We start from the raw sequence: 24,682 nt of genomic DNA, 5'->3' as shown, positions 1-24,682 counted from the left end.
AGATAAATGGCACGTACGCCGAATGGCTCAAGAACCAATGCAGATGGAATGGAATCGAAGAGATGAACAAATTGAAGAGAAAAAAAAACGATCAAAAACAGAAAAAAGAACAAAGTTAAGAGCATTGTCCGGGGTACCGTCTATCGGACAAGGGACTCGGGAACAAGCCCTCGGCCAGAAGATCCTGCAGATCCCAGCCGGGGGCGCCCTCAGTCTTCCAGGTCCAGAAGACCCAGCCGGTCTTCTTCTCGAAGGCGTCGAGCTGGGCCTCGATGAAGCGGCGGGTGTTGGTGCGCTCGTCGGCGGAGAGGCCGGCGGCGGTGCCGGTGCTGTGGGTGGCGCAGCTGCCGATGGCGCCGCTGGAGCCATAGGTGCCGTCGTAGCGGGCGCCGACGCCCTTCCCGTTCAGGTACTTGGCGCAGTCGGTGAGGGCGCCGGTCCACTCGCCGACGAAGGCGGGCTTGTCAGTGGTGACAAGGTGCTGGTTGGCGAAGGCGCAGGCGGTCTGGACATGCGTGTTGATGTCCATCGCCAGCAGACCGTTGTCGAAGACCTGGTAGTTGTGGGTGTCCATCACGGCGTTGGAGGACTGCATGAAGCCGTTCCACGAATCCACGGAGAGGAAACCGTCGTGCAGGACGAGCGCGGTGTCCGGGTTCAGGCTCTGCACCGTGGCCAGGGTGCTGTAGTAGTACTGCTTGAGCCCGTCCTGGTTAACCCCGCCGGGAACGCTGGGCTCGTTGAGCGCTTCGATGGCCGTGACGACATCAGAGTGCTGGAGGTAGCGTTTGGCAAGTTCGTTGAAGGCGACCAGGGTCTGGTTTACCGTCGACCCTTGCTGCCACTGGACGGGGCCCTTGCGGCCACTGTTGTCGAACCCGTTCTGGGATCCCGGTGCTAGGATGATACCCCTGGTCAGCATCAATTGTGGCCTTCGAAACCTGGAGTAAGGGGGTGTGTAGGAATACAAATTTGTGGGGGAAAGGAAGCTTACCGCCGTGTAGATCGAGAATGACCTTAAGGTTGGCACTTCGTGCCCATGTGATGGCTTGATCAAGGTATTCCAGTTGACCATAGACGTAGGGCTCGCCTTCAATAGGCGCAAGGGCCCAGTAGCCGATAGGGATCCGGACGTGGTTGAGACCGGCCTGGGCGATTCGGTTGAAGTCATCCTGCGTGATGAACGAGCTCCAGTGAGCAGAAAGGCGGGACTGGGCTTCAGTTTTGCCCAGTGTTTGGGTCAAGGTCCATTCGTCGACAGCTGCACCACCTGCATTGTCGTAGATTGAAGGTGTGATCCAGGGCTCGGTCACCAGCCAGCCACCGAGGTTAACACCCTGTATCTTCTGGCTCTTGTAGTCAAATGCACTCGCTCGGTTCTCCAAGCGCCTTCATGTGCGTGTTAGTCGAGAACAAACAAATAAACATGTAGTAGCAGGAGTACTAACACCGCAGCGGCATCAGCGCCCACGGCGACGAGACCAAGCGCCAGAAGCGCGTTTTGCATGCGTTTACTCAACATACTGCAAACACACGATGATTGGCTTTTTCAATGACTTATTAGGAGGCTGGGATGCGAAGAGGAATCCTGGCTGCGATCTGCATTGAACAGGAATGGAATTCAGATGGTTTAAGTAAAGAAGAGCTGAAGACGCAGGGAGTCAGACGACCGCAAACAGAGGAACGCCCCGAATTCAGAGCGGGGATCTTGAAGTGATCTGCACAGATCGCAATTAGGACTGCGTTCAGAGAATTGGCCTAGCGGCCAGACCACTTGTCGATGTCTTGGAGGTGGCTTTAGATACGGAGACGCCGAATGCATTCAAGCAAAGTAGGTTCGTATAAGCGAGGCTGATCGCTAGATGATCTAGAGCGATAGTCGGATAGTCCTCGATTCACATTCTTCAACGATCGAGGACGGAGACGGAACTATACAGAATGACAAGGCACGAAAAAGGAGAATAGTCTTTAAATAAACCTAGTGTAAAGTTTTGTTTCCTCGGCTTTTCTTGGAGATCAGATCGATCACGATGTTACAAGGCGCGCCACAGGGTGACAGGTTTAGGGTCAAGTCAGGGACAAATCAATCACAAGTGGAAAGTGACATATCAACAACTGTCTGGGGGGAAGAGATGGGGGATTTCCCCGACCCACCTTGCGATTCAGACCGGCCACATGATCCTACAATCAATGAGATGTGAAGTCACCCTGATGGTTGCAGGGAGACCCCAAAGATCCGGCAAATCATATAGATTGTGGATGGACCAGACTCTGAGGCGCGGGGAGGAGGTGGAGGTGGAGCAAGAGGAGAGAGATAGGGAGAATTAGCTTAGACGCAAGGCCAAATCGTCCGCCATGCATCCATGGAATCGCGGCCGAGGCTCCTCAACCTTGGGTGCATTGGACCCTTTTTGTTCCCCCGCAGTAGTTTAATTAGGACGTCACGGATGGCGATCAGATGTAGATCAGCGGCCAATGCCACCTTTGCAAGGGAGGAAGGGGAGTAAGTTTTCCATGGTTCTGATGGAGCAAAGAGGGCGGAGATGTCGCCCAAAGCTCTTTTCTTTCCTTTGGTGGTGAAGGTGGATCAATTGGACAAAGTTGTGAAGGGGGGGAGGGGGATTGCAATCCTGGCTATGGAATTGAGTCCGAGAGTTCTGGGCATCTCCCTCCGTCTCTTTCCTCTCCCGCTCACTTTCTTTATGCAGCTCGTCGGGCACCAATTGGTATCTCTGAGTACAACATCTCAGCGGCCAAATATGCTGCAAAGGTCGAGAAGGTGCCCTAAAGACCGGGGATTATTCTGAACCCGGCGAGAGACAAATCAATTGGGAGAATTGGCAATGGAACGGACTGAGCGAGAGATGAGTACGTTAACGTCCAAAAGGCAATGACGGCGGGCCGGATGCGGAGTTGGTCACGTGGTTCGGCGGCCTGGGATCGAACCACGGCATTTTCCCGTCATGTGAAGAACATCCCAACTTATCCAATGATTCATGTTATTGCTTCATTTGATACCACTAAACGTTTCCAATGGCGCACATGGGACTGGAGATTGATCCAGCAGAGCAGAGCATAGCTTAGGTGGCGTTTGCCTCTCTCTATGCAACGCAGACAGAACACAAACGAGTCGCAAGTCGCGTCATACCTGCTGCCATTCTGTACTAGTCATGGTCAACCGCTAACTAACAAGCACATGGTTTTGCTATCAGGCAATACACACACATGCGCCTTTTGACTGGTCAAGCTTGTCTCCGAGAAGAAACAGTCGCCATTCTCTGTCTCTCCTCCGTTTTCAAATAATCTCTACCAATGAGCGGATATAGTGACTTGCGCTCCCGCTTTTCATTCAACGCTACGTCTCTGGAGATGATGAAATCAACCTTTTCAAAACCACACCGATCCCGCACCCAAACACACAGGAGTTGCTCCGCGGAGAAAGCAGATTGTGCGCGTTCGATCTAAGATTATCAACACCCACGATCGATTCTCCCACTCCCCCACCGAACACATGAAATCTCCCCACTGCGATGTTGCAGCCTGGCCCCCCCTCTCAAAATCCAAGGCCATTATAGCCTATCGGTCATACAAGTGTTATGGCCCTACGATCTTAATCTCGGCTATCGTTTGCCGACATCGATCACCTCAGCTAACGATTATCCCGGCCCCTCCTCCTGAATACTTGTCGATGAAGAAATCTGTCGATTTTGTTGGAAAAACGATGGTACCTGAAAAGCTCGATCAGCCTTGAGCCCCTTTCAACTCCCAAATTCTTACGTCATGTGGCTTGATGGAAGTCGCCAACCAATCTCGATCTGCGTCAAGGCGCCCTTAATATTCGTCTTTAGTGTCAAACTACGCCTCGTCGGCATCCGGCAAGATACGATTTGTGGCTTCCGGGAACCACTATACACACTCGTACCACTGGGGATCATACCGCTACGGAGTACGCATCTTCCCCTCAATCGAACCATCGCAGATGCATCGCGGAGAAATTAGGAGAAAAACGGGACGAAAAGAAAAAAAAAACTGCTTGGGGGTTGACTAAAGCGGTAACCCCTGCATGAAGTTAGTCTGGCTTAGTCTGGCTGTCTAGTCTGGGCTAAGCTACGATCTACAACTCCAAGTTCGGAAACTCATGCCATCCAAATCCAAGGAACCACTTACCAGCACCACTCGTCCAAGGCTCCAAGCCTTTTTTCCGAGCTCCGAATCCTGCCCCTCCCCCCCCCCCCCCCCTTGTCCAAGACCGGCGGAGTACCGTGATCAAGATCTAAGCTAAGTTGGCTAAAGCCTAATGCTTCCTCCGGTTGTTTCGGCATGGTGGGCAACGAACGGGACGGATAGAGAGCCATCTCCCCGACCCCATCGGTGCTCCAATACCAAGTATGGCTAAAGCTCCCACCTTCCTCTCGGTCGAGATCTGGCAATCGATCGCTGTGCGTCGACCAAATTGCCGAGCAAGGGGTTGTACTTGCCAAGCAGAAACGGGTAGCAAGACACGCGACATGTCTCACCATGCAGGCTCCTTCTTAAGAAACCCTGCTGATTAGCGGGCGTGGGCAGCATCGAGGCTCTTCGGTAAGGGGACATGAGATCTGTTTCGCATCCTTGTCTCTTTCCATAGCTACTATTCATGAATATCTGGGAGGAGGTGAGTTGGATGTAGGAGCTCTGGTGCCGGAACCACGTATAGCCTATTCTTTACGTCGTTCAGCGTACAGTAAGAAGCGCTGTCTAACATACCTGCAGCGCTTGTAGTGTCAATGCTGGGTTTCTACCTCGTAGTCGAGCCATGAGGCATCTGCTGCTTTCAGCGTGCGTGCTCACAATCTCAAAAAATAACGTGAATATCAGCCGTTGCAGAGGTCATCCGCCGCGCATAACTGCTCCATTATGGTGCTATGTGGATTGATCTTGAAAAAAAGCATCTCCGGGGTTCGGTGTAAAGAATAAAAATCGGGCTGATAGCCAGAATTGAACTGAAGACAGGCAGAAAGACTAAACCGCAGAGAAAGCACATGTGAATGCAGGGATGACCGATGGTGAAGGGCGAGTCATACATAGTGGTCTCAATAGATCATCGAGCCCAGCAGACCGTGGACATAGACATCATACAGCACGTGCAAGGTAAAGCGTACTGACCTACTACCGCTACCACTGCTGTTAGAACCCCAGTCCTGAATTGAATATCATGGCAGACCAGGCAGCATATTCCTGGTGTGGACAGGTCAACCAGACTTGCTTGCTCCCGTGGCAGTCGAATTCATCAATCGACTGCCCTTTGCAAAGCCCGCTGTCTACTATGTAAATTCAGGGCCATCTCAGTACGCACAGTATCCAAGATTCTAGCGACGCAGCTAGGCAATGGACCTAGAAGTAGAGAGCCATAAGTTAGCTCAAGATCGGTTAGGTATTTCCACTCCTTGTTCATCCCTCGAAGCCAAGGCTCGATTGACTTGGCGATACCCAGGAGACCAAGAGTCGTGATCCCAATCTCCGTCAATTGCTCTCGTTCTGGTATCTGGTGCTGGTGCAAGGAAGGTGAGGACACCAATGAGAATTCTGATGATCATCAGTCACTGAATCAGTTGCAGGACTGGACTGCCAGGTGGGCTGCCCGCCCGTTTTTTCCAAGCAAGCTAATTACCCTAACCGGGGATCCATTCCCCGGGCGGACCACCGAACCGAACCCCATCGCGTGCCGACGGTCTTCGGCTGCGGACCGGGATTTCTCTGTGTGTTGGGTCTAACTACGGAGTTCTGTCTGTCTACTGTCTAGCCCACCGGGAAAATCGCTTCACCGGAGTCACTTCTGGACAGTCCTCTTTGCCGGCGGTTGTTGGAACTGACATAAAACCTTCATCTAGATGGTCCGTCTGTGTAAGAGGTGCCCAATACTTTCTATAATTTCCAGAGTTGATGTCTCGAATGGGGTGGGAATTGGCCGTTGTTTGACTGTTGAACGGGGAGGGGGGGGGGGGTCACGGAGGATATACTCAGCTGGGGCAGGCTGGGGCAGGCTGGGCCATCACCCAGATTCCTGTGACAGGATCACGAAAAAGGGGGGCAGCCCCAATGCGATTGAATTCCTGAGCAAAGTGCTTCCATCTCGACTCTGGAACGAACCGAATGGTGGCGGCGTCAAGCCATCAGTCTCTCCGATTCCCCAAATCGTGGATGGGATCAATCACGATTGTCTTGTTCGGGTGCTTTGAAGAAGGATCTTCAGTATGGGCTGCTGTAGTGGTCAAGTGACAGGCTGCCATCCAAGGAAATCATCAAGAGTGGATCAGATTCCGCTGTTAGACAGGAAGTGATGTCACCAATCTTCCTGGCGAACGATGGATGGAAGATTCAACCGCGGCTCAAGCCAGGCGCAAAAGCCGCAATCATGACAATCAGAGAGATCCGAACTGCCGAAGCGGAGGATTGCAGCGCTGCGCTGCGCAGGAAGCTAAGCTACCGTCAGCTATGCTTCCAGTAGCGTAGCTCTTAGTTAACGTATGCTTTTTCAGCTTAACTGACTTTCCGTGGAGAGTCGCGTGAGTGGAATGGGACCACTGATCACTGATGAATGGGTTGATGATATGCTGCTAGATGATTAATCACTTTGTTTTTTTGCCCTTCACAAACTAAACATTTATTCTGCGTCATTATTTGGCCGTTCCTCCTTATGGTGTTGTTTTTGGTTTTGGTTTCGTCCACATCGCAGTGGCCTGATCGTAGGGAGAAACCGGTTCTCAATCTAATTCGCCTATTAGAGCAGCCGGGCGAGAGAAGGGGAAAAAAAAATTTCATCGTCTCTTTTGCCTCTTTGTTTTTTTTGTTTTTTGTCTCCCCGGGTCTATTTCTGCCAATTACTAATGGGGGACTCCCCCCCGATCTAGGCTTGTTCTCCTATTATTGTTGTTGATCTTTTTCGCCCTCGGCCGAACGAAAATAAAAACCTACTTTTTTGTTGAAGATGATAGCTCACATTGTATCGGAATTGCTTTTCTTTTTTCTGCCATGCCCCTGATGATCGCTGGAGAGTAGGGGAGGTCCGAGGCATCCAGTGATAGGCCATCAGTTTCTTCAACTACGAAGCTCAATTTGAGTTCGGTAGATGAATTGCGAGAGTGTCTGGACTTGTCTCAATGCCTTTCGCGACGAGGCCGCGACGAGGAGCAACAATAGAACTCCTTCCTATTATCGACTGTGGCTGAAAGGATGTAACTGTACTCCGTAGTATGATATTAACTCCAGCAGCACCGCTGCTAAAAAGAACTGGGGGGGCCATCAAGGATTATTCAATTTTGTCTTTTTGGGCTATGATCCTGCGTTCTGTCGGTCGGCCATCGGCTCCGACTGGCGACGACGTCGGGCCCGGTGGAGGAGGATGATGAGAAGAAACAGAGCTAAACCATCCATGATCCGAATATTGCTCCCTTAATCTGCGAAGCCTGCGTAGGAGTTTACCAAAAGGGGAGTTTTAATGGTTTCTGTCCGCTTTGGGCGCTGGACATAGTCGCCTGGATTGGAATAGTAGCTCAACATAGCTTTTGCCCTTCAATTCTCCGCCATTCATATTCGACGAAGCTGACAATAGTCATTCGGCTCTTCCCTTGCACTAAACATTTTGATGAGGACGGGAGTTAACTTAGGATGATTGTGTCCATTGCGTGGAACATGGACACGTCGAACGCCCCACGCCAGAACGTTTGAATTTTCCTTTTCTTGCTTTTTTCCTCTTTCGATCATGTTCGTGGAGAAATTCCTCGCCATTGCCATTCGCCAAAGAGGATGCTTTGCTTCCGAAAGCCAGGCGGCGACGCGTGGAGGAGAGGATGCAACTTAATACGAAGTCTGGTTGGATGCATCCCAGCGCCCCGGCAGCAGTCGGGAATGCACAATGAGATCGGCGACGATGAGTAACAACTGTAAGAAAAAGAGTACGAGGGTGATATGATGTTGATATGATGCTAGCCGGCATTCAGTGGGTAGTAACTTAGACCATTGGTCTAAAGGGAGTAAGTAAGTAGTAAGTGCATCAGACCACCGAGGTGCTTCGAAAAGTAATCGCCAAGTCTCGGGATCCTCTAGGGCCGTTGGACGGTGACAGTCCCTGTCTGGTCTGATGCTGCACGCCTGCGACCCGTGCTGGATACATCGCCGTCCTTAGTTGGGATAGTGAAACTCCCCTCGTCTCCTCTTGATCAAGTGCCCACAATTATCATGATGGATCCGTTCCCGCGTGGAGGAGGGTCGGGTTCGAACTCGGATTTTTTGAACTGGCAATCAGTGCAGGATCTTGATATGCCCAATGATCGCTGACTCTCCCCCCCCCCCGGTCTGTAGCCCCCCTCCGCCCAGTCGACATATATAATCGCATGATGTCGCTGTCCTCTCATGGGTCTCCAATTATTCTTCGATTTTCTTCTATTATCTTTCCATCCTCGCCCGATTTATCTCTCGATCCAACCCCAGGAGTTCGTGAAAAGCCTGCCGCTGTCATATAGCCCCTGTCAGAACGCCTCCTTCGCTTCTCAATAAGCCACACCTTGATATCTCTTGAGGACGGACAAACTCCTCTTGCAAATGGAACACTCGCTCGGTTCTGGTCGGCCGATGAAGCATGTCGAACGAAAGGCTCTGTATACCCGCCTAGAGGCGCGCATCAATTATCTTCGAGACTTCCTGGACTTCAACTCAAGTGAGTGCTTGTCCTCATTGACCGTTCAAAACTTCCCAAGCTGACCCTGATGGTGGGGACATAAGGCGACGTCGAAGCGCTGGTGGGAGGTTCCAAATACATCAAAGCCTTGATCCCGGCTGTCGTCAACATCGTCTACAAGAAACTCCTCGAAACCGACATCACCGCACGTGCCTTCCACACCAGAGACACCTCCGACGAGACCCCGATAGAAGAGTTCTTTACCGAGGAGAGCCCTCAGATTCAACGTCGAAAGATGTTCCTGCGATGGTACTTGACTAAGCTCTGCTCCGACCCGTCCCAGATGGAATTCTGGCGATACTTGAACAAAGTTGGGTAAGTTCACTTTGGACGAGACTGGAGGCTTCAAACCCATAGCAGGGTCACATGCTGTGAGAATTGAGAGAATGAGAAGAAGGCTGACCAGCCCCAGAATGATGCACACGGCCCAAGAGCGTCTCTACTCGCTGAACATCGAATACATCCACATGGGCGCCTGCCTGGGCTACATCCAGGATATCTTCACCGAAGCCCTCATGTCGCACCCGCACCTCTCCCTACCACGCAAGATCGCCCTGATCCGGGCCATCAGCAAGATCATCTGGATCCAGAACGACCTCGTGGCGAGATGGCGCATGCGAGATGGCGAGGAGTACGCCGATGAGATGTCGGAGATCATCGTCGATGAGAAAGAAGGCTACCTGGGGGACAAGAAGATCCTGGGCGATAGCAGTTCGGGCACCTCGAGTGAGGATGATCGTTCCAGCGTCCGAAGTGGCAACGTTCCCACTCATACACCTGCCTGCCCTTTCGCTGACATGGCGCCAACTTCATCCCAAACAAAGATCTGGGCTGGGAAGTAAATTGGAGCCCGACTGCTGGGGCTGGGCTCTTTTTTTTCGAGCCACACGGTAGTGTGGATTCCATCGTTGTGCTGAAAAGGTTATATAAAGGGGGCATGGAGCATAGCGGGCGTTAGGTATATATATTCCCGGACACTGATTTTTATTGGCTTTATTGGTTTTGTTTTGTTTTTGTCTGTTCGTTTCTAGAGTATGCTTGCTCTCTCTATCTCGATGAAGTAACGCAGAAAGCGCGCCCCGTGGGGAAGGATAATCGACTCTAATTAGGCACTATGACGCCACCTCTTCCGTCAATAATCACGCGAATTCAAGTTTCCAGACCTTTATTATTCACAAGCTTTATAGATGGTGGCCATGTCGGCTTCGTTTGGGAGTAGGGGGTTTGTAAAGGGGAGAGATCCTGCATGTCATTGTCCCCTGGTTTGTGATCGACATGCAAGTGATTGGGGATAGGCCGTGGCCTGTGCTATCGTATCTAATTCACGGACGCTCAGCGAGTCAGCAAACATTGATCACGGTAGATAAGGGGATGGCAAGCATCAAGGACCGCATGTTGGATTGTCGAAATGCCGGAGAGTAAGTAGTACTTGAATAGGTCGGGTGTGTATCTACTCCGTAGAAGTGGTTGGGCCTTCCCGTCCACGGTCTGTCATGATCCATGCTAGATTAAGTAAGACCTGGGGACGCCACGAGTCACGGGATCCAATAAAGGACAAGATCGCCGTTGCAGCGGGCATGCGAGGGGCTCAAGTAATGATTGTCATTGGATTGCAATGGATGGAAGGCTTCCCCCCCCCCTTCCCCCCCCAACCTGCTTCTTTAAGACGCTTTGAGAAGTTGTAAGGAGCGATTTGGTAGAGTACCTATGAGTAGTAACTTAGAGTACAGACGGAGTACGGAGCACTCCTAAGAGTATCATTCCAAGCATGAACCCAGAAGAAAGCATGATTGGTAAGCATGAATCAGATTTAGTTAACTATGAAACCGAACCTAATGTCAGCGAGCTTCGAACTAATAGTTAAAGGGGAAGCGGCAACGGTTTGGACTGGGCGTCTCAACCGTCATCCGGCCGTCAACCTTAATATTCCCTTGCCCGGTGGGGAACCAAAAAAAAAAAGGCACGGAACCCAGCATAACCGACCGGCCTACTGGACAGGCAGACATACAGTACATGCACCATTCTTTGCACGTACGTCCTGCAGTCTGTACATATCAGATGCAGTCGAACACGCGATGCACTCATGGAAGCCACAAGGCAGTCAATTATCAAACTGACCAACTGACTAAATATGCATGCTTATCATGAGTACCAACAGCCTGGTGAATTTACCGTAGTTGCTTGCTGTACGTTAGATAATGAATGGCCGACTGGATTCGGCATATCTCCCCCACACCCCCAAGCCGAAAGTCAACGCCCATGGATGAGTGACATTTCTTTTCCCTTCTCGAGTTCTTAGTAAGTTAGTAGTTGGGGAAGCCGTTCCATACATTGGAAAGGTTCGGCTCCATCCCCCCTCTACTCTCCCATCCTTCCCCCTCCTCCCGGGCCAACCTCCCGGCATTTTCATCCCCTCACTTCGGTGGCTGCAACTACACAACACAAGCGTCAGTAACCGACGAATAATTGCGCTGCCGGCCCCAACTCTTCTCCTGGATCATTGATCGCTCATCTGTCACCCCCTCTCTAGTCGATTGATATAAACACAACATCGCCCTCCCCCTCGAACCTGGCCCTGAATCTCATACCCCTGCCCGCTGGGTCTTCCGAAGTCTCTCTCCCACCCACCTCGGCATTGGTCGCCACCAACTTTCGATCTTGTTCCTTTCGAGATAGCAGGCAATCGGTCGATCACCCCAGTCACAATGATCGCTAAGAACAACACCAATGGTCTGCCGGCCATCATCCCCCTGATTGTCAACAATGAGTCGGTCATTACCGACGTCGCATTCGACGTCAAGAACCCCACGACGGGTGAAGTCATTGACCGTTGCGCCGGCGCCTCTGTCGACGATGCCAACCGTGCTGTGGCCGCCGCGAAGGCTGCTTTCCCCGCATGGAGCCAAACAAAACCCTCCGACCGCAGAGACATACTGAACAAGGCGGCGGACATCATGCTTTCCCGGAAGGAGGAGTTGATTCGATATCAGATGGATTCAACCGGGGCGGGACGGATGTTCGTGGAGAAAACGTTCATGTTGGGGGTCGGGTTTTTGAAGGACTTTGCGGCATTGATCCCGTCCGTGGAGGGTGCGGTGCCTTCGGTCAATGGAGAATCTGCCATGGTCATCAAGCAGCCTTACGGAGTGGTTCTGGGCATTGCACCCTGGTACTGTACTCACCTCTTTATACAAGACCATCTTAACTGAAGCGGTCGGTTGATCATCTGATCATGAACTAACTCCCGAACCAGGAATGCACCTTATATTCTCGGAGTACGCGCAGTGGCTCTGCCTCTGGCTGCTGGTAACACGACGATTTTGAAAGGCTCCGAATTAGCACCGAAATGCTTCTGGGCGATTGGAGACATCTTTCGTGAGGCGGGTCTTCCTGCAGGCTGTCTGAACGTGGTCTTCCATCAAACTTCGGATGCCGCAGCCGTGACCACTGCTCTCATCGCTCACCCGGCCGTGCGAAAGGTCAACTTCACCGGCAGCACTGCCGTCGGCTCAATTATTGCCTCCACGGCCGGAAAGTATGTCAAGCCGGTTCTTCTCGAATTGGGCGGGAAGGCATCTGCTATCGTTCTGGACGATGCCAATTTGGAGAAGGCTGCGATGTGCTGCGCCATGGGAGCATTCTTGCATGTAAGGATCATTAACTACCTGACACTCGGCCTACGTGTGACGTTTTCTGATGAGAAGTAAGTCCGGTCAAATCTGCATGTCCACCGAACGCATTGTTGTGCAGCGATCGGTCGCCGACCGGTTCAAGCAGTTGGTAGCCGAAGCGTCCGAAAAGGTATTCGGAAAGCATGTGCCGCCGCTGGGCCTCGTGAACTCGGCTGCCGTGAAGAAGAATAAGGGGCTGGTGGAAGACGCACTTTCCAAGGGCGCCAACCTTGTTTACGGACAGACCCAAGGCATCGATTCTAATAGCAACAGCATGCGGCCGGTCATTGTAGGCGATGTCACCAAGAACATGGATCTGTATGCCACGGAGTCGTTCGGCCCCACCGTGTCCTTACTTGTCGCTGATACCGAGGAGGATGCGGTGGCCCTGGCTAACGACACAGAGTACGGCCTTACTTCTGCGGTGTTTACGAGCAACCTGTTCCGAGGACTCAGGGTTGCCAAACAGATCGAAGCCGGGTAAGTGGATCGGTATCTTTGCTCAGGAGTATTTGTCCCTAACCTCTCTTGCTATGACCCAGGGCTGTTCATATCAACTCCTTGACGGTGCACGACGAGCCGGTCCTTCCGCACGGCGGCTGGAAGAGTAGCGGATACGGCCGTTTCGGAGGTGTGGGTGGTTATGATGAATGGTTGCAAACTAAGACTGTGACTTGGGTGGAATAGTCTGATCGGACCGCATGATCCACGCGCAACGATCCATGGTTATTGGCACATAACTTGCAAGCCCGGGTTCGAGGCCGGCCTTTCCGTCGTCGCAAAGGAGGGATCGAGTCGAGGCGACGGGCTTTCTCAGTTCAGCCATTGGGACCCTAGCTGGCAGGATTACAGCGACGGTCTAGGATGTTTTCTTTGTTACGATACCCACTTACGGCAGGGTTCGACAGGGTAGAGCCTAATCATACGAATTTCTCCAACCGAGTTCCCGTATTCAGGCGCTAAGTCCTTGGTGTAGCTCGGCAGCGTGTCAGACCCTTGAAATTTTGCGATGAGTGCACCCGAGGCTGCAATGGGCCGTAAGACTGTGGTCTTGTGTTGGGATTGATTGTTCCTGCCGTGTCACAGCCGCTTTCGCGCGGGTGTACTCCCGATCGTATCCCAATCTTCTGTCACAGAATGTGATGAAAGAGTACCGTAAATAGACATATATTTTCCCACAAGGCTTGCCAAGCTCGGAGGAGAGTAAGACAAGTCATCTGAATTAGGAAACAACCGACACGGTGAACCGGTCCTGCATAGCCGACTAAGCCAGTTCAGGCCCCCGTGGCCAGCTCTTCCCCACCTGTGAAGGAACTAGTTCTATCAGTCAGGTCGCAGTCTGCGATCAGATCCGAGACATAGGCAGTACGTAGTCTGATACCCTAGCTATACTGTAAGCCTGTAAGATAAAAGGTCCCTACCTACTCGCAGGAGAGGAAGACCTCTGCTCTGAAAGGCACGTGGGTATTTATTTTGTTCTTTGGTCGGACCGCCCGCGAGTGACCTGGACCCCTGAAAAGAATCCCGGCGGTACGCATCAAGCATCTAGTTCGTACAACCATTGCCGTGAGGTCAAGTTTGTTGCTTATTCTGGTGTTGACCTCGTGTTACTTGCCCAATGGGGAGGGCAGAAGGCCAGCCATCCCTCAGGAACGGTGCTGGATGACGGATGATGTTTTCGTAGAATCAGCATTAGATGCGATCATTGGCCGGGGGGGCGCAAGTCTGTCATCCATTGCGCTGAAAGTTTCTGCGGTGTCCAGGATCCAGGGCTGTGTTTGGCTGCCACTCGGACAGGGTCCCCACCCACCCAGTCAGGAACGAGAAATGAGCGACAGGAACGGAACCTGAAAATCAGCGGGCGGCGAGGGTAGGGCCGTTGTGAACTTGTGTGGGATGAGAGATGACTTCATGTGCCACTGGAGGAAATCGGTGATCAGCGATCATCATTCTCACAAAGTCTCACTCGGCCAGATGATTGTTTCAAAATGAACATCCTACTATGTAGCTCCTGGAAGAATGCGCGGATCAACGGTCGGACAGAGAAGAGAGCACAGTGCATTATCATCACCAGGCTTAATGGTCAACCAACAGTGAGCAGTCAACAAACCTGGCTGAACTCCGAGGTCAAAAAGTCAAGATAGTGGGGTTGAACGAAGGTGGATTTCACAATGGGCTTGGCGTGGGATTTTAGTGTTTTTGCCTGCACGCCCAAAAAATCGGAGCTTTTCCAGGAGCCAATGTCGCCATCCAATTTGTGCAACGCTCCGACCTCGTGGCGCCTGCCTCATTTCCTGGAGGCCTGGGCTTGACTGGCAGACAAGGCAATGTAAGATCTAATTTGGATGAAATGAAATCATAGGCTCAGCTGGCGAGAAATAAGAGAGTCTGGCGGTCTGAGAGTCTGAGTGCTGAGAGCTGAGAGGAAAACTGGACATTATTCGGACAATTGGAAAGAATGAGGAAGGAGGAAACATGTGGCAGAATCCATTGCTGCTGCTGCTGCTGTTGCCGCCCACCGCGTGCCACTTCCCAGTTCTCTTTTTTTTTGTGCCTGTCGGCCTCTTTTACCTCTTCTACCGTACTTGTTCATGTAACTAATAAGATAATAACAATAACAAATCACTAATATTGCCGTGATCTATCCCTGTTCCTGAGCTGGCTCGCACATAAGGTTATGTGTGTTTCACTTGTACACTCTTAGACTCTGTTAGACTCCCCCCCCGACTCCATGATCTATGGCTCCATCCAGTCTGGTACCATGGGTGCCTGGATTAGTTCTATCTACTAACGATTCTAGTTCATCAACACTCGCCTTCATTCAGGCGAGAACACTCTTCGCCTCCGTCCTCGGATGTCGGCCATCCCCTATTCTTGTTCTCGTTGAGTCAGTCCGTCAGTCAGTCAGTCAGTCAATTGAAATTACCCGCCCAGTGCTGGTATCATAGACTATTGATGGAACGGACTGGTTACTTCCCCGTCCAGCAGCAAGCGATGGCGGCGATGCTGGGATCCAAGCGAGCTAATACAGCTAATTCTCAGACTAATCCGCTGGCAGAGCCAGTGAGAGGACAGAAATCACACTGAGGTGACATCGCTAAATCTTACTAGGAAATCCAGACGGGGTTTCGGGGTGGCTAAAGAGGCTTGCAGCCATACATTCCACGGCTCTTCAGGGTTTTGGCCTGGCATCCCCCAACCCTCGACCGGGCAAGTCATCCGTAGTATGTATGTATGTATCATCTGGGTATCTCACTAAGTTCTAACATACTCATCCGTCGCAAAAGTAATTTCACTCTGCCCCACCGTCGCAAATGAGCCGCAGATTGGGCCAGGTTGAAGGTCTGGCAGCCTGGAAGCTTTTCCTTCTCGCCCCCTCCATAGGGGTAAGCCCGTATCATTGTACTCCGTTAGTAGTAGAGATGGAGTGAGATGACGGGGGGCTTCACTAATTTCGCATTTCACATATCATCTTTAAACCTCCCCCCCCCGCCCCCTCGTTCATTTTTCTTCTCTTCCTTCCCTCCTTCTTTCTTCCTTCTCAACCCACACTTCGTGTCCTTCGTTCTTTACACACCATTCCCACGGTAGTCACTCTTTTGCACTACAGACCATCTCGAGTCTTCACCCACTCCAGTCACTCCTTGATTCACTCACTCTTCACGAAGGAATTTCTCCCTCTCCACAACCTAACCACCTAAACCACAAATCAAAATGCGTTTCTTCGCCGTCATCTCTGCCCTTGCTGCCCTGGCCTCGGCCTACACCCAGCCCGACTACACCCAGAGCCCCACTGGCAATGCCATCTACACTCCTGGCCTGAACGACCAGGTCGAGGCTGGCAAGGCCTACAGCGTCACCTGGGATCCCACCACCACCGGCAAGATCTCGCTGGTCCTCCTCCACGGCCCCAGCACCAACATGCAGACCCTGTACGCGATTGCCGAGGACATCGACAACACCGGCAGCTTCTCGTGGACCCCCAGCACTGATCTGGCGCCCGAGACCACCCACTACGGTCTCCTCCTCGTCGTCGAGGGCACTGGCCAGTACCAGTACTCCACCCAGTTCGGTATCACCAACCCCTACTACTCGTCCTCGTCCGCTGCCGCTTCCGCCACCACCTCCACTGCCGCCGCTACCACCTCCGCTGTCACCGAGGCCGCTGCCACCACCACTGCTGCCGCTACCACCACCGAGGTTGCCGTCAGCGCCGCCACCACCTCCACTGTCGCCGAGACGGTGGACGCCACCAAGCCCGCTGCCACCTCCGTCCCCGTCATCAAGCCCACCGGCTTCGTGACCTCCAAGCCCTCCGGTGTCATCTCCAGCTCCGCCGCTCCCTCCGGCACCCCCGCTGCCAGCTCCTCCTCCGTCTCCCCCATCTTCACCGGTGCTGCTGACCGCAACGCCATGAACCTGGGCATGGGCGCCCTGGCCGCCGGTGTTGTTGCCGTCCTTGCCATCTAAACTGGCCCAGCATGAGCTTGAGCTTGGCGATGATGTGGATTTGCAGCTGTGACGAAGCTTAGTTTGATTGTTCATATTGCTTTGATACTTCTTCGACCAGGACAAATTTGAAATAACTTCGGATGTATTAAGCTTTGTTGTTTTTATCTTTCTGTACAAGACAAACCCCCTTCCCCGGTGCCTCCCCGAGCATGTGGAATTACCTTTCTTCGACATGATTTCTTTTCTATTCTAGTTCTCAGTTAATACCCCCCCTTTATTTTGACAAACATGAATGAACCTCCAAGGGAGAAAATACCTGATGACCAAAAAAACAAGAAACAAAAACCAGGAACCCTCCTTCCCCTGATGTTTGATGTTTTACATGTATGTTTGCCGTCACTCTGCCCAAGCAAATAACTTGCAACGTTGATGGGGGGATGTTGGGTTGGTGGCCCTTTGTACTTATTTGATCTCCCACTAATGTTTCATCTTAATGAAATCAGCCCCTCGGGGGTGACACTTACTCGAATGATCCACGATCCGCTTAATACCCATCATTAAGAAATTGGAAATTGCTAACGGGGCCGGGTCGGAGATTTGGTTCTCCTTCCAAGGCTGACATGCACGTGTGTGGGACGGGATCGATCACTAGTACTGAGTAGAACACGATTGTCTCAACGGGCGCGGGAGGCACTTCTACTCAGCACTTCTATTTCCTTAATCTATCCCATGCCACTACACACTTAAATTTCCACTGGGGGGAGGTTAATCGCGGCTCGGGACTTTCCGGTCGTTGCGTATACGTATACTTCTGTCTGGAGTTGTTGGAACTTGGGAGACAGTAGGGAAAATCTGGTAGTTTTAAGTCTGCTGGGCGTCACGCCAGGAAGTGGAGGTCTTGGTGGCCTGGAAGAGCAGGGCACCTTTTGCATAGGTACCTACTCCTACGTTTTACAGGCTGATGGAGGATTTGTTGGTCCGCCCATGCCTGCGACCAACTACCGGCATTGATCGTACACACCACGAGCGCATTACCAGCGAAGCTTAAACCACTAGCTGGCTTCTCTATCGTGTTGGTGTGACCAAAGGTCGCCAGAGCTCCTACCGTGGCTGAAACAGCTATACTAGTGGATGTATAGTGTATGCTGATTTTCTTATGAAGAGGATACTTGTGCATCGCTCGCTGCCCAGGAACTTTCCCCCTTAGACCTGTTGAATAATATACAACGGAATGTCCTCACCCAACCCAATCTAATGTGCAAATGGATCATCACGGACAAAACCATCATCAATCGCAGCGCCAAAGCCCCCTCGAATAAGTCTGCAGCACTCATGGCCAAAGTACAACCCAACAGAAACCAAACTCCCAACTAAACCCATGGGCAAGAGAATGTATGTATCCAACCGAGCGACCAAACCAACCAAAAGCAACCACCCACCCTCACGTGACAGATAAGATCGATCGACTCCAGCGATAAGCAATTTTTCCCATCCCCATCCCAACCCAGCAACCACAGCACCTCGCAACCCCCTCCCCAATTTCCATCTCAAACCCATCGCTGCAGGCAGTGTACCCAACCAAACCAACCAAACAGAAAAATGGTCCAAGGATCCCTCAAGAAGACCAAGCCCTCGGGCGGCTCGACCTCGAAACGGTACACCTTACCTACTCTTCTCCTGGCAGAGCAGTTCTACCCACCCCAGACTCATTCCCCTCCCCTCCCCTTCTCCCTTCCCTCTCCAACAGAACAAAAAGCCCCTTCACAAATCCCTCTCTGCATGCATCACAATCACCACCAACAAGAGACTAACTCGCAAATGAATAAACAGTCCCGCAGCCCTAGCCCCCAAACGCGGTCCCCGCCAGATCGCCCCCAAGAAAGCCTCGCTCATCAAGCAGCAGAAATTGACCAAGGTTCGTTGTCATCCCCTCTTCTCAAACGACTACCACGAAGACTACACCCTGTCCCAAAAATGGCGCAACTAACACCTCTCCGACGAAACAGAAACTCACGGCCGGATTGACCGCCCAGACGGAGAAGAATCTCGCCGAGAAGGCGGGCCACCTGGAGTTGTTGGCCGGTGGCAAGAAGGATAAGAAGGCGGGTGCTGCCAAGGGGAAGAAATGATAATCTGCGGGAAAATGGTTTGCTTTTTTGGGTCCGGAAGTTGAGGGTGACTCCGGTTGAAGATGATCAAGCCGAGTCGAGGAGGGGATATACATATTCAATTTTTGGAGGGGAGATAGGATACATACATACGAGTAATGAAATTAGATACCCTTTTTTTATCTGGATCTGGCCGCTGGGGTTGCGTTGGCTTTATTGGTTGGGTTTCGTTGGTGCTTCGTTGTTTTACGAAGGCTGTGTGGTACGTGAGGTGAAACCGGAAGACACCCAAATTCTATGCAGATGTAGATCTAAATCCAGGAACAAACTATAAAACAAAATTATGTATGAGAAGAGTAGTCATATGTCCAAAAAAAATGTACAGGTGACCAGGTACCAAACGCATCAACAATCATCAATCATCATCGTCTTCGAGAAAAAGAAAAACACAAAACACGCTTCAAAAGGGTATCTCAAGTGCAGTCAGTATCAGTCACTCCGGCGCTTCTTTTGCCTCCTTGTGGAAGGGCCGTTCACATCTTCGACATCCGGATCGGAGCCCCCGACTGCTCGATCAGCTCTTGCCCGTGCTCAACCCAGCGAGCAAAGCCGTCGTCAGTGGGATCGCTAGGGAAATCATCCCAAACAGGGTTCTCCGAGTCCGCATACGTAGACCACGTCCCCTTAGGCACCTCTGAGGCGGACCACGAAGGAAGCTTCGCCATCACACAAGTGTAGTAAACGTAAAGGATCCTGCACAGTAGATGAACCCGATCGACGTAGTGCTGTTTGCTGGGGTCAGGTTCGCGACCCCCATCTCCGAGTTGCTTCCACCAAGACATGCGCCAACGCAGAGTCAGCAGTATGTGGCCGAGTTCGCTGAGGAATCGCAGGTGCGTATCCTGAGAGATCTGCTTCCACTTGATGTTGTAGAAGTCACGTTCCAGTTTGCGGAATCCCTCAACTTCAAGCATACGGCAAATGATGCGCGACAACTGGGCCGCCATGAGAATTTCTCGCCTATCCTCAGCGTCGTCAATGTTCATTGGTCTCTCGGCGCCACCCGCCTGAAGAGGAACAAAGCTGTAGCTCGCACGGCTAGGCATGTTGTTCCATTTCGCGAGAAGAGTCTGTCGAGTAACATTAGTAAAAGGCTTCGGACCTTAGTAGGAGTGACATACATAAGTATTGGCCATTGGATCACAATCCTTCACGCACGTGAGCCAATTCTTCGATTTGTCTTTCGACTCGACGAGTCGTCGGTCAACAAATTCAAGGAAGGTCGACTTCGAGTTGCCATTATACTCGCTCAAGCCACGCAAAAACCGATAGGTCTCCGCCAAATCCAGGGTATAAAGAGATCCCCAGGACTGGCTGGCACGGATGTTGAACCGGCCTTGGCGTTCGCCGAGGAATGAAATCAAATCATTCAGATCGAATTCGGAAGGAATCTCCATCCGCACTCGCCTTGAGCCATCCAGGGTGGGGTGGTTGACCGCTCGTTGAGCTGATAAAATTAGCCAGGTTGCAAAATCGACAACTAGACCGTGGCACGTACAGATATAATTGCAAACACCATACTCAACGATGTTGGAAAAGCAGGCGCGAGCACAAGGCTGTTCATGCAGCGTAGGGCGGCACGCATCGCAGGGAGCATTCCCATCGCACTTTCTTCGGCGTTAGCTATTTTACTACAGAAGGGTGTTTCTCTTGTGAAATGCGAACCTTGCGCTTGTTCAATCGGCACTGGACACACGTGTCCTTGTTTTTCCTTCGCAATCCAGCATTTGCCCTTCCGACCATAGACAGAGGCCCCTTACGGCGCGCTCCACGAGGCGGAGAAATGAAGTCAGCGGAGGCAATCGAACCGCCCTGGCCATCCTCTTGCACAATCTGCAGTGGTTTGGGTTGTGCCTGATCCAGGTTCACACTAAGGTTGCGCTGCTTGCGCTTTCGAACCGTAGCGACCGACTGCATAGATAGAGCCTGTGGACGTGCAGGCGCTCGCTGAGTGGCAGAAGACGCTCTCGGCCGAGAATCGACCGGAACGTAGTAGGATTCCGCCGGGTTCTCGCTGACCATGAAAGCAGTAGCGTTCTGCAGGGGTTGCGCTGCGTCGGATGGTGAACCATCATTTCGCGCATCCTTCCATTCATCATCCAACTGTCGGTCGGCGAAAGCGGGGATGCCGTCCGTTGTGACCGAGTAAGGGTCGTACATGGTGGAGAAATCCCCAGACACTGACGAGCTCTCCGACTTGTACTGAAATCCGTCTTGATTTTTGGGTTCTTCTTTGAAGTAGGGGGACTCCTGCGGCATCGTCATTGACGCAGGGGAGGTCATGTTGCTTGGTAACTGAGCCTCCAAGCTATCTAGCCAGCGTGAATCCAGAGACCGTACATGCGCGTGATAGCTGCGCATTCCCTTAGTCGCTGACTGCGAGCCCATTGCGAGCGACATCGGACTCTGACGGGAAATGTTTTCAGCAATGGCGGCGGGCTGTTCAGACCAGTATTCCGGTGGGGGGAAGGAAAACGACGGCGGCAGTGGCTGGAACGGCCCGAACTGATCGGAGGCAACATCTGAAAATCCTTGTCCCTGAGACAGGTCTCCAGAATCTTCGACAATGACGGTGTTGGTGGAGGCGACAGGCTCCTTGGCGTATGGATAAAGGAGACCAGGTTCGCCGGGGATGCCAACCGAAATGGCGTTGAACAGGTGGTGGTAAGGCGGCCATGACTCATCCAGCTGGAAGTTGTCATCGGCGGAGGAAGGCAGCGTTCTAGGGCTGATAGTGGCACTGACAGTGCCAGAGATTGTGCCATCTACTATGCTGAATTTGTCGGGGGTGGAGGTTCCTGGTTGTTTACTGCAAGGGGCGGCGGCTCGCGCATCAGCCGGAGGGGTTCAGAAGAGGGGAACAGCTGAGATAACCGCACCTGTAGTCACTGCCCTGATAGTCGTCCGGCTGTCCGATAATCGAGACTGTGGATTGGTCCCGCGAGAGGGAGCCATGAGGCCCATTTATCTCGACAATATCGGCATCGCCCTGGCTGGAATCTTGGCTCGTATCCCACTCCTGCGGTTGTTCGTAGCCCGGATGCTCGTACGCAGAAATAGGAAAGTTGTCAGTTTGCCAGGTCTCGAGGATTTTGGGGTCAATGCCCGCAGCGGTGCCAGTACTCCCGCAGTCCATACAGGGTCTGCGAGGGGTGATTTAATAAGACCTCGAAGAGCTGGCCAGAACTCTAGCGCGTTCCCAGATTGTTGGGAACCGGCGGAGAGTCGCGCGGGAAAAAAGCACACTCGGGGAGGCGGGTGGGCTTGGGTTTGCGATAGCGGAGGACGGACGATGGAGGGGAAATGGGATGGACGTCGAAGTTGATGATGAGAAGAAGAGGAGGGAGAGGAGAAGGAGAAAGGAGAAGAAGATGATGATGGTCTGATGGCGCAAGCAGGAAAATCAAACCGAAAGATCGTGGCTGACTCTGTCTGGTTGGTTTAGTTTGATTTGGGTTTGGTTTGGGTCGGAGTGAGTGAGTTGAACAATAATACTGAAATACTCAAATGTCCCCACCAAAGATTTTGCTGCTGCGGCGATCGGCCTCTACACACATACGTCGATGTCTTGTCGCAACAATTCCTTTCGCACAGACCAGTCAGCTTGCAGGTTTCTTGCCTGGTGCTCGACCATGAATCTGGGCAGATCAACTATTTCTGGGTGGGACTGATTCCTTGACCGGTACTCCGTAGTTTGTGATTGTGACCCAAAAGGTCGAGATGCATGCATGAATGTACACGAGTAGTTATGTTGATATCTGGGTTTTTATCTACAAAGGGTTACGGATAGTCACTCTCATACACAATGGGTTGTGGCTTCTTGGCAGGAGAGGGGTTTTTGCTGCTGCCGTGGATCATCCAAATCATCTGAACCGTGTCTTGAAACCACTCTTCGTTCGCTAGAAGATCCTCTTTCTAGTGTCGGCTTTATTATACAAGTCCCGTCCTGCAACCTTGAGGAAGGAGGATTGAGGATGGAGACTCATGCATCTCACCTTCTGACCACCGACCACTAACTAGCCCTGGCGTGATGTGATATACGATCTGATAGTGTCTCCGAGAACTCCGAGCCTGACATGACAGATGGAGATTACGCGAGAGATTCAGTGGAAATACTCCATCAAGTATTATGATTCTGCGTATTGATGGGAAGTTCGGCACGGGCTGATGTCCTCCGTGCGGCGTGATGAGGCTAGTCGCCTGAAGGTTCTACCTAAACTTCTCAAGACCCCAAGCCTTAAGGACTCAAAGAATGGTAAGGACCGTAAGGGCAGGGCAGAAGATAGGTGGTTGGTACTACGTACTCTGAGGCTTGCTGGGCTCCATCGTAGCCCCGCCGCCGTAAGGAACGGACGGCGTTTCTACTAAGAACACCATAAGGACCGAGCAATCACAAATCAAGGACCGCTTGGAAGCGATTCTAGAAGCCCCTCTCCTCTTGTGCAATGAATAGTCCTTGCAAAATTCATCGTGGCCCCATCAGGGTCTACCATTGACCGTCAACAAGAAGAAAATTTTCTCGATAAGAGACCGGCCGATCCGTAGATGACGGCACAATGGACCTAGATCTTAGTAATTGAGACCACACACAGCTACTCCGTACACAGCACAAGGCAATGGTTCCGTGCATGTGGGTGATGCATAGGCGAGATCCTACACACACTTGACGGGCTGATATGTCTGTAAATATCCAGCTCTGCTCCGTGGGTTGGTGGTAACATGAACCTAAATGCTGTTGGCCTGGTCTGCTCCATGCCCTAGACATTCACCTCAACTATAATGTCCGAGTCGATGCTGTTGCCCTTTGCGCCTTCACAATTGAGTTGAATTGCTCCCAGGTGCCCTTCATTTCCTCGACTAGGGTCCCCGTCTGCTGTTTGAGGGCTCTGGCGTATTGAGCTGAGGTTGTCAGAGAATATGGACATAAAACACCCCTCCCCCAGCTTTAGCGAATTCCAGCGTCTACTTATAAGACCATCCCAGTGGTTATTCATTCTGCCACCGGGACTGCACCCGGTAATATACACCGTAGACTGGGGTGCAATTGAGCCGGTGTGAACTCCCTCAGCCGGTTGCACAAAGTCACTGCCGCGTTTCTCTGCCAGAATTCCCTTTCTCTTACCATTAGAAATCGAACGATTCGTGGCTGATCGGAATGTGTTTCCCCACGAAGCCGACTACAGACGGTGTTGGCAGCTTCACCGCAGACTCTTTTTGGCGGACCCTCGGCTTCCCGTTGGTAATGCTTGGTTTCGGATGGTAATTTCCCCCCTGGACACAGCCCCCACCACTGCAAGCTCGACTGTTCTGCGCTCGTCACACCGACAATACCAAGTCTCCCGAGACCTGCCCATTCCATCGGCCCCCCCGCAGCATCAAGAGCTTCACCGTGACCAGATTCGAGATGCGGTTGCAATTCTCCCCGGTTTCTCTTCGCCGGTCGGGGTAAAATGGGGTCTGGAAGGGTGAAAGAACGGAATTGGTCTCTCCGGGGCTGAATATTGGCCAGTCTCAGATCGACCCTATAAATGCAGGATGCCGTTGTTCTTCTTCTTCTTTTTTTTTTTTTTTCTTTTTTTTTGTCTGGGGGGAATCCGGCCCAGTAGGACGTCGAATACCGAATTGGAGTTTCCAGGGGAGAAGTTCTTACGTATGAGTCGAAACTCCGCCTATTT

General features: G+C 52.0%; 6 protein-coding genes across 6 annotated transcripts; 4 read left to right on the top strand and 2 right to left on the bottom strand.

Annotated features, from left to right (window-relative positions):
- Positions 1 to 115: 115 nt before the first annotated feature.
- exg1 (glucan 1,3-beta-glucosidase) lies at positions 116 to 1,522 on the bottom strand (the record flags this gene model as incomplete). Its single annotated transcript, XM_040948299.1, has 3 exons — positions 116 to 897; positions 995 to 1,389; positions 1,449 to 1,522. The coding sequence occupies 3 exons, from the start codon at positions 1,520 to 1,522 to the stop codon at positions 116 to 118; spliced, it is 1,251 nt and encodes a 416-aa protein (XP_040805138.1).
- A 7,058-nt stretch (positions 1,523 to 8,580) lies between these two features.
- Positions 8,581 to 9,852, top strand: BO72DRAFT_518398 (protoglobin family protein; the record flags this gene model as incomplete). The annotated part of the gene is made up of 3 exons (XM_040949644.1): positions 8,581 to 8,695; positions 8,761 to 9,031; positions 9,129 to 9,852. 3 exons carry the CDS (start codon positions 8,581 to 8,583, stop codon positions 9,556 to 9,558), a joined length of 816 nt encoding a protein of 271 aa, XP_040805137.1. The 3' UTR covers positions 9,559 to 9,852.
- A 1,569-nt stretch (positions 9,853 to 11,421) lies between these two features.
- BO72DRAFT_369267 (aldehyde dehydrogenase) lies at positions 11,422 to 13,074 on the top strand (the record flags this gene model as incomplete). Its single annotated transcript, XM_040940907.1, has 4 exons — positions 11,422 to 11,885; positions 11,970 to 12,363; positions 12,425 to 12,867; positions 12,930 to 13,074. 4 exons carry the CDS (start codon positions 11,422 to 11,424, stop codon positions 13,072 to 13,074), a joined length of 1,446 nt encoding a protein of 481 aa, XP_040805136.1.
- Positions 13,075 to 16,101: 3,027 nt separating this feature from the next.
- BO72DRAFT_369367 (GPI anchored serine-threonine rich protein) lies at positions 16,102 to 16,857 on the top strand (the record flags this gene model as incomplete). The annotated part of the gene is made up of 1 exon (XM_040940913.1): positions 16,102 to 16,857. The coding sequence occupies one exon, from the start codon at positions 16,102 to 16,104 to the stop codon at positions 16,855 to 16,857; it is 756 nt and encodes a 251-aa protein (XP_040805135.1).
- A 1,581-nt stretch (positions 16,858 to 18,438) lies between these two features.
- On the top strand, positions 18,439 to 18,968 carry BO72DRAFT_492543 (DUF2462 domain-containing protein; the record flags this gene model as incomplete). Its single annotated transcript, XM_040948298.1, has 3 exons — positions 18,439 to 18,494; positions 18,670 to 18,754; positions 18,846 to 18,968. 3 exons carry the CDS (start codon positions 18,439 to 18,441, stop codon positions 18,966 to 18,968), a joined length of 264 nt encoding a protein of 87 aa, XP_040805134.1.
- Positions 18,969 to 19,480: 512 nt separating this feature from the next.
- Positions 19,481 to 22,143, bottom strand: BO72DRAFT_369449 (uncharacterized protein; the record flags this gene model as incomplete). Its single annotated transcript, XM_040940917.1, has 5 exons — positions 19,481 to 20,077; positions 20,129 to 20,454; positions 20,506 to 20,614; positions 20,673 to 21,832; positions 21,882 to 22,143. The coding sequence occupies 5 exons, from the start codon at positions 22,141 to 22,143 to the stop codon at positions 19,481 to 19,483; spliced, it is 2,454 nt and encodes an 817-aa protein (XP_040805133.1).
- Between the last annotated feature and the right edge of the window lie 2,539 nt (positions 22,144 to 24,682).

The sequence above is a fragment of the Aspergillus fijiensis genome (genome assembly GCF_003184825.1).
Source record: "Aspergillus fijiensis CBS 313.89 unplaced genomic scaffold BO72scaffold_6, whole genome shotgun sequence".
NCBI lineage: Eukaryota > Fungi > Ascomycota > Eurotiomycetes > Eurotiales > Aspergillaceae > Aspergillus > Aspergillus fijiensis.
The sequence above is the reverse complement of the archived record's forward strand: the minus strand, read 5'-3'. Positions and strand labels throughout refer to the sequence as shown.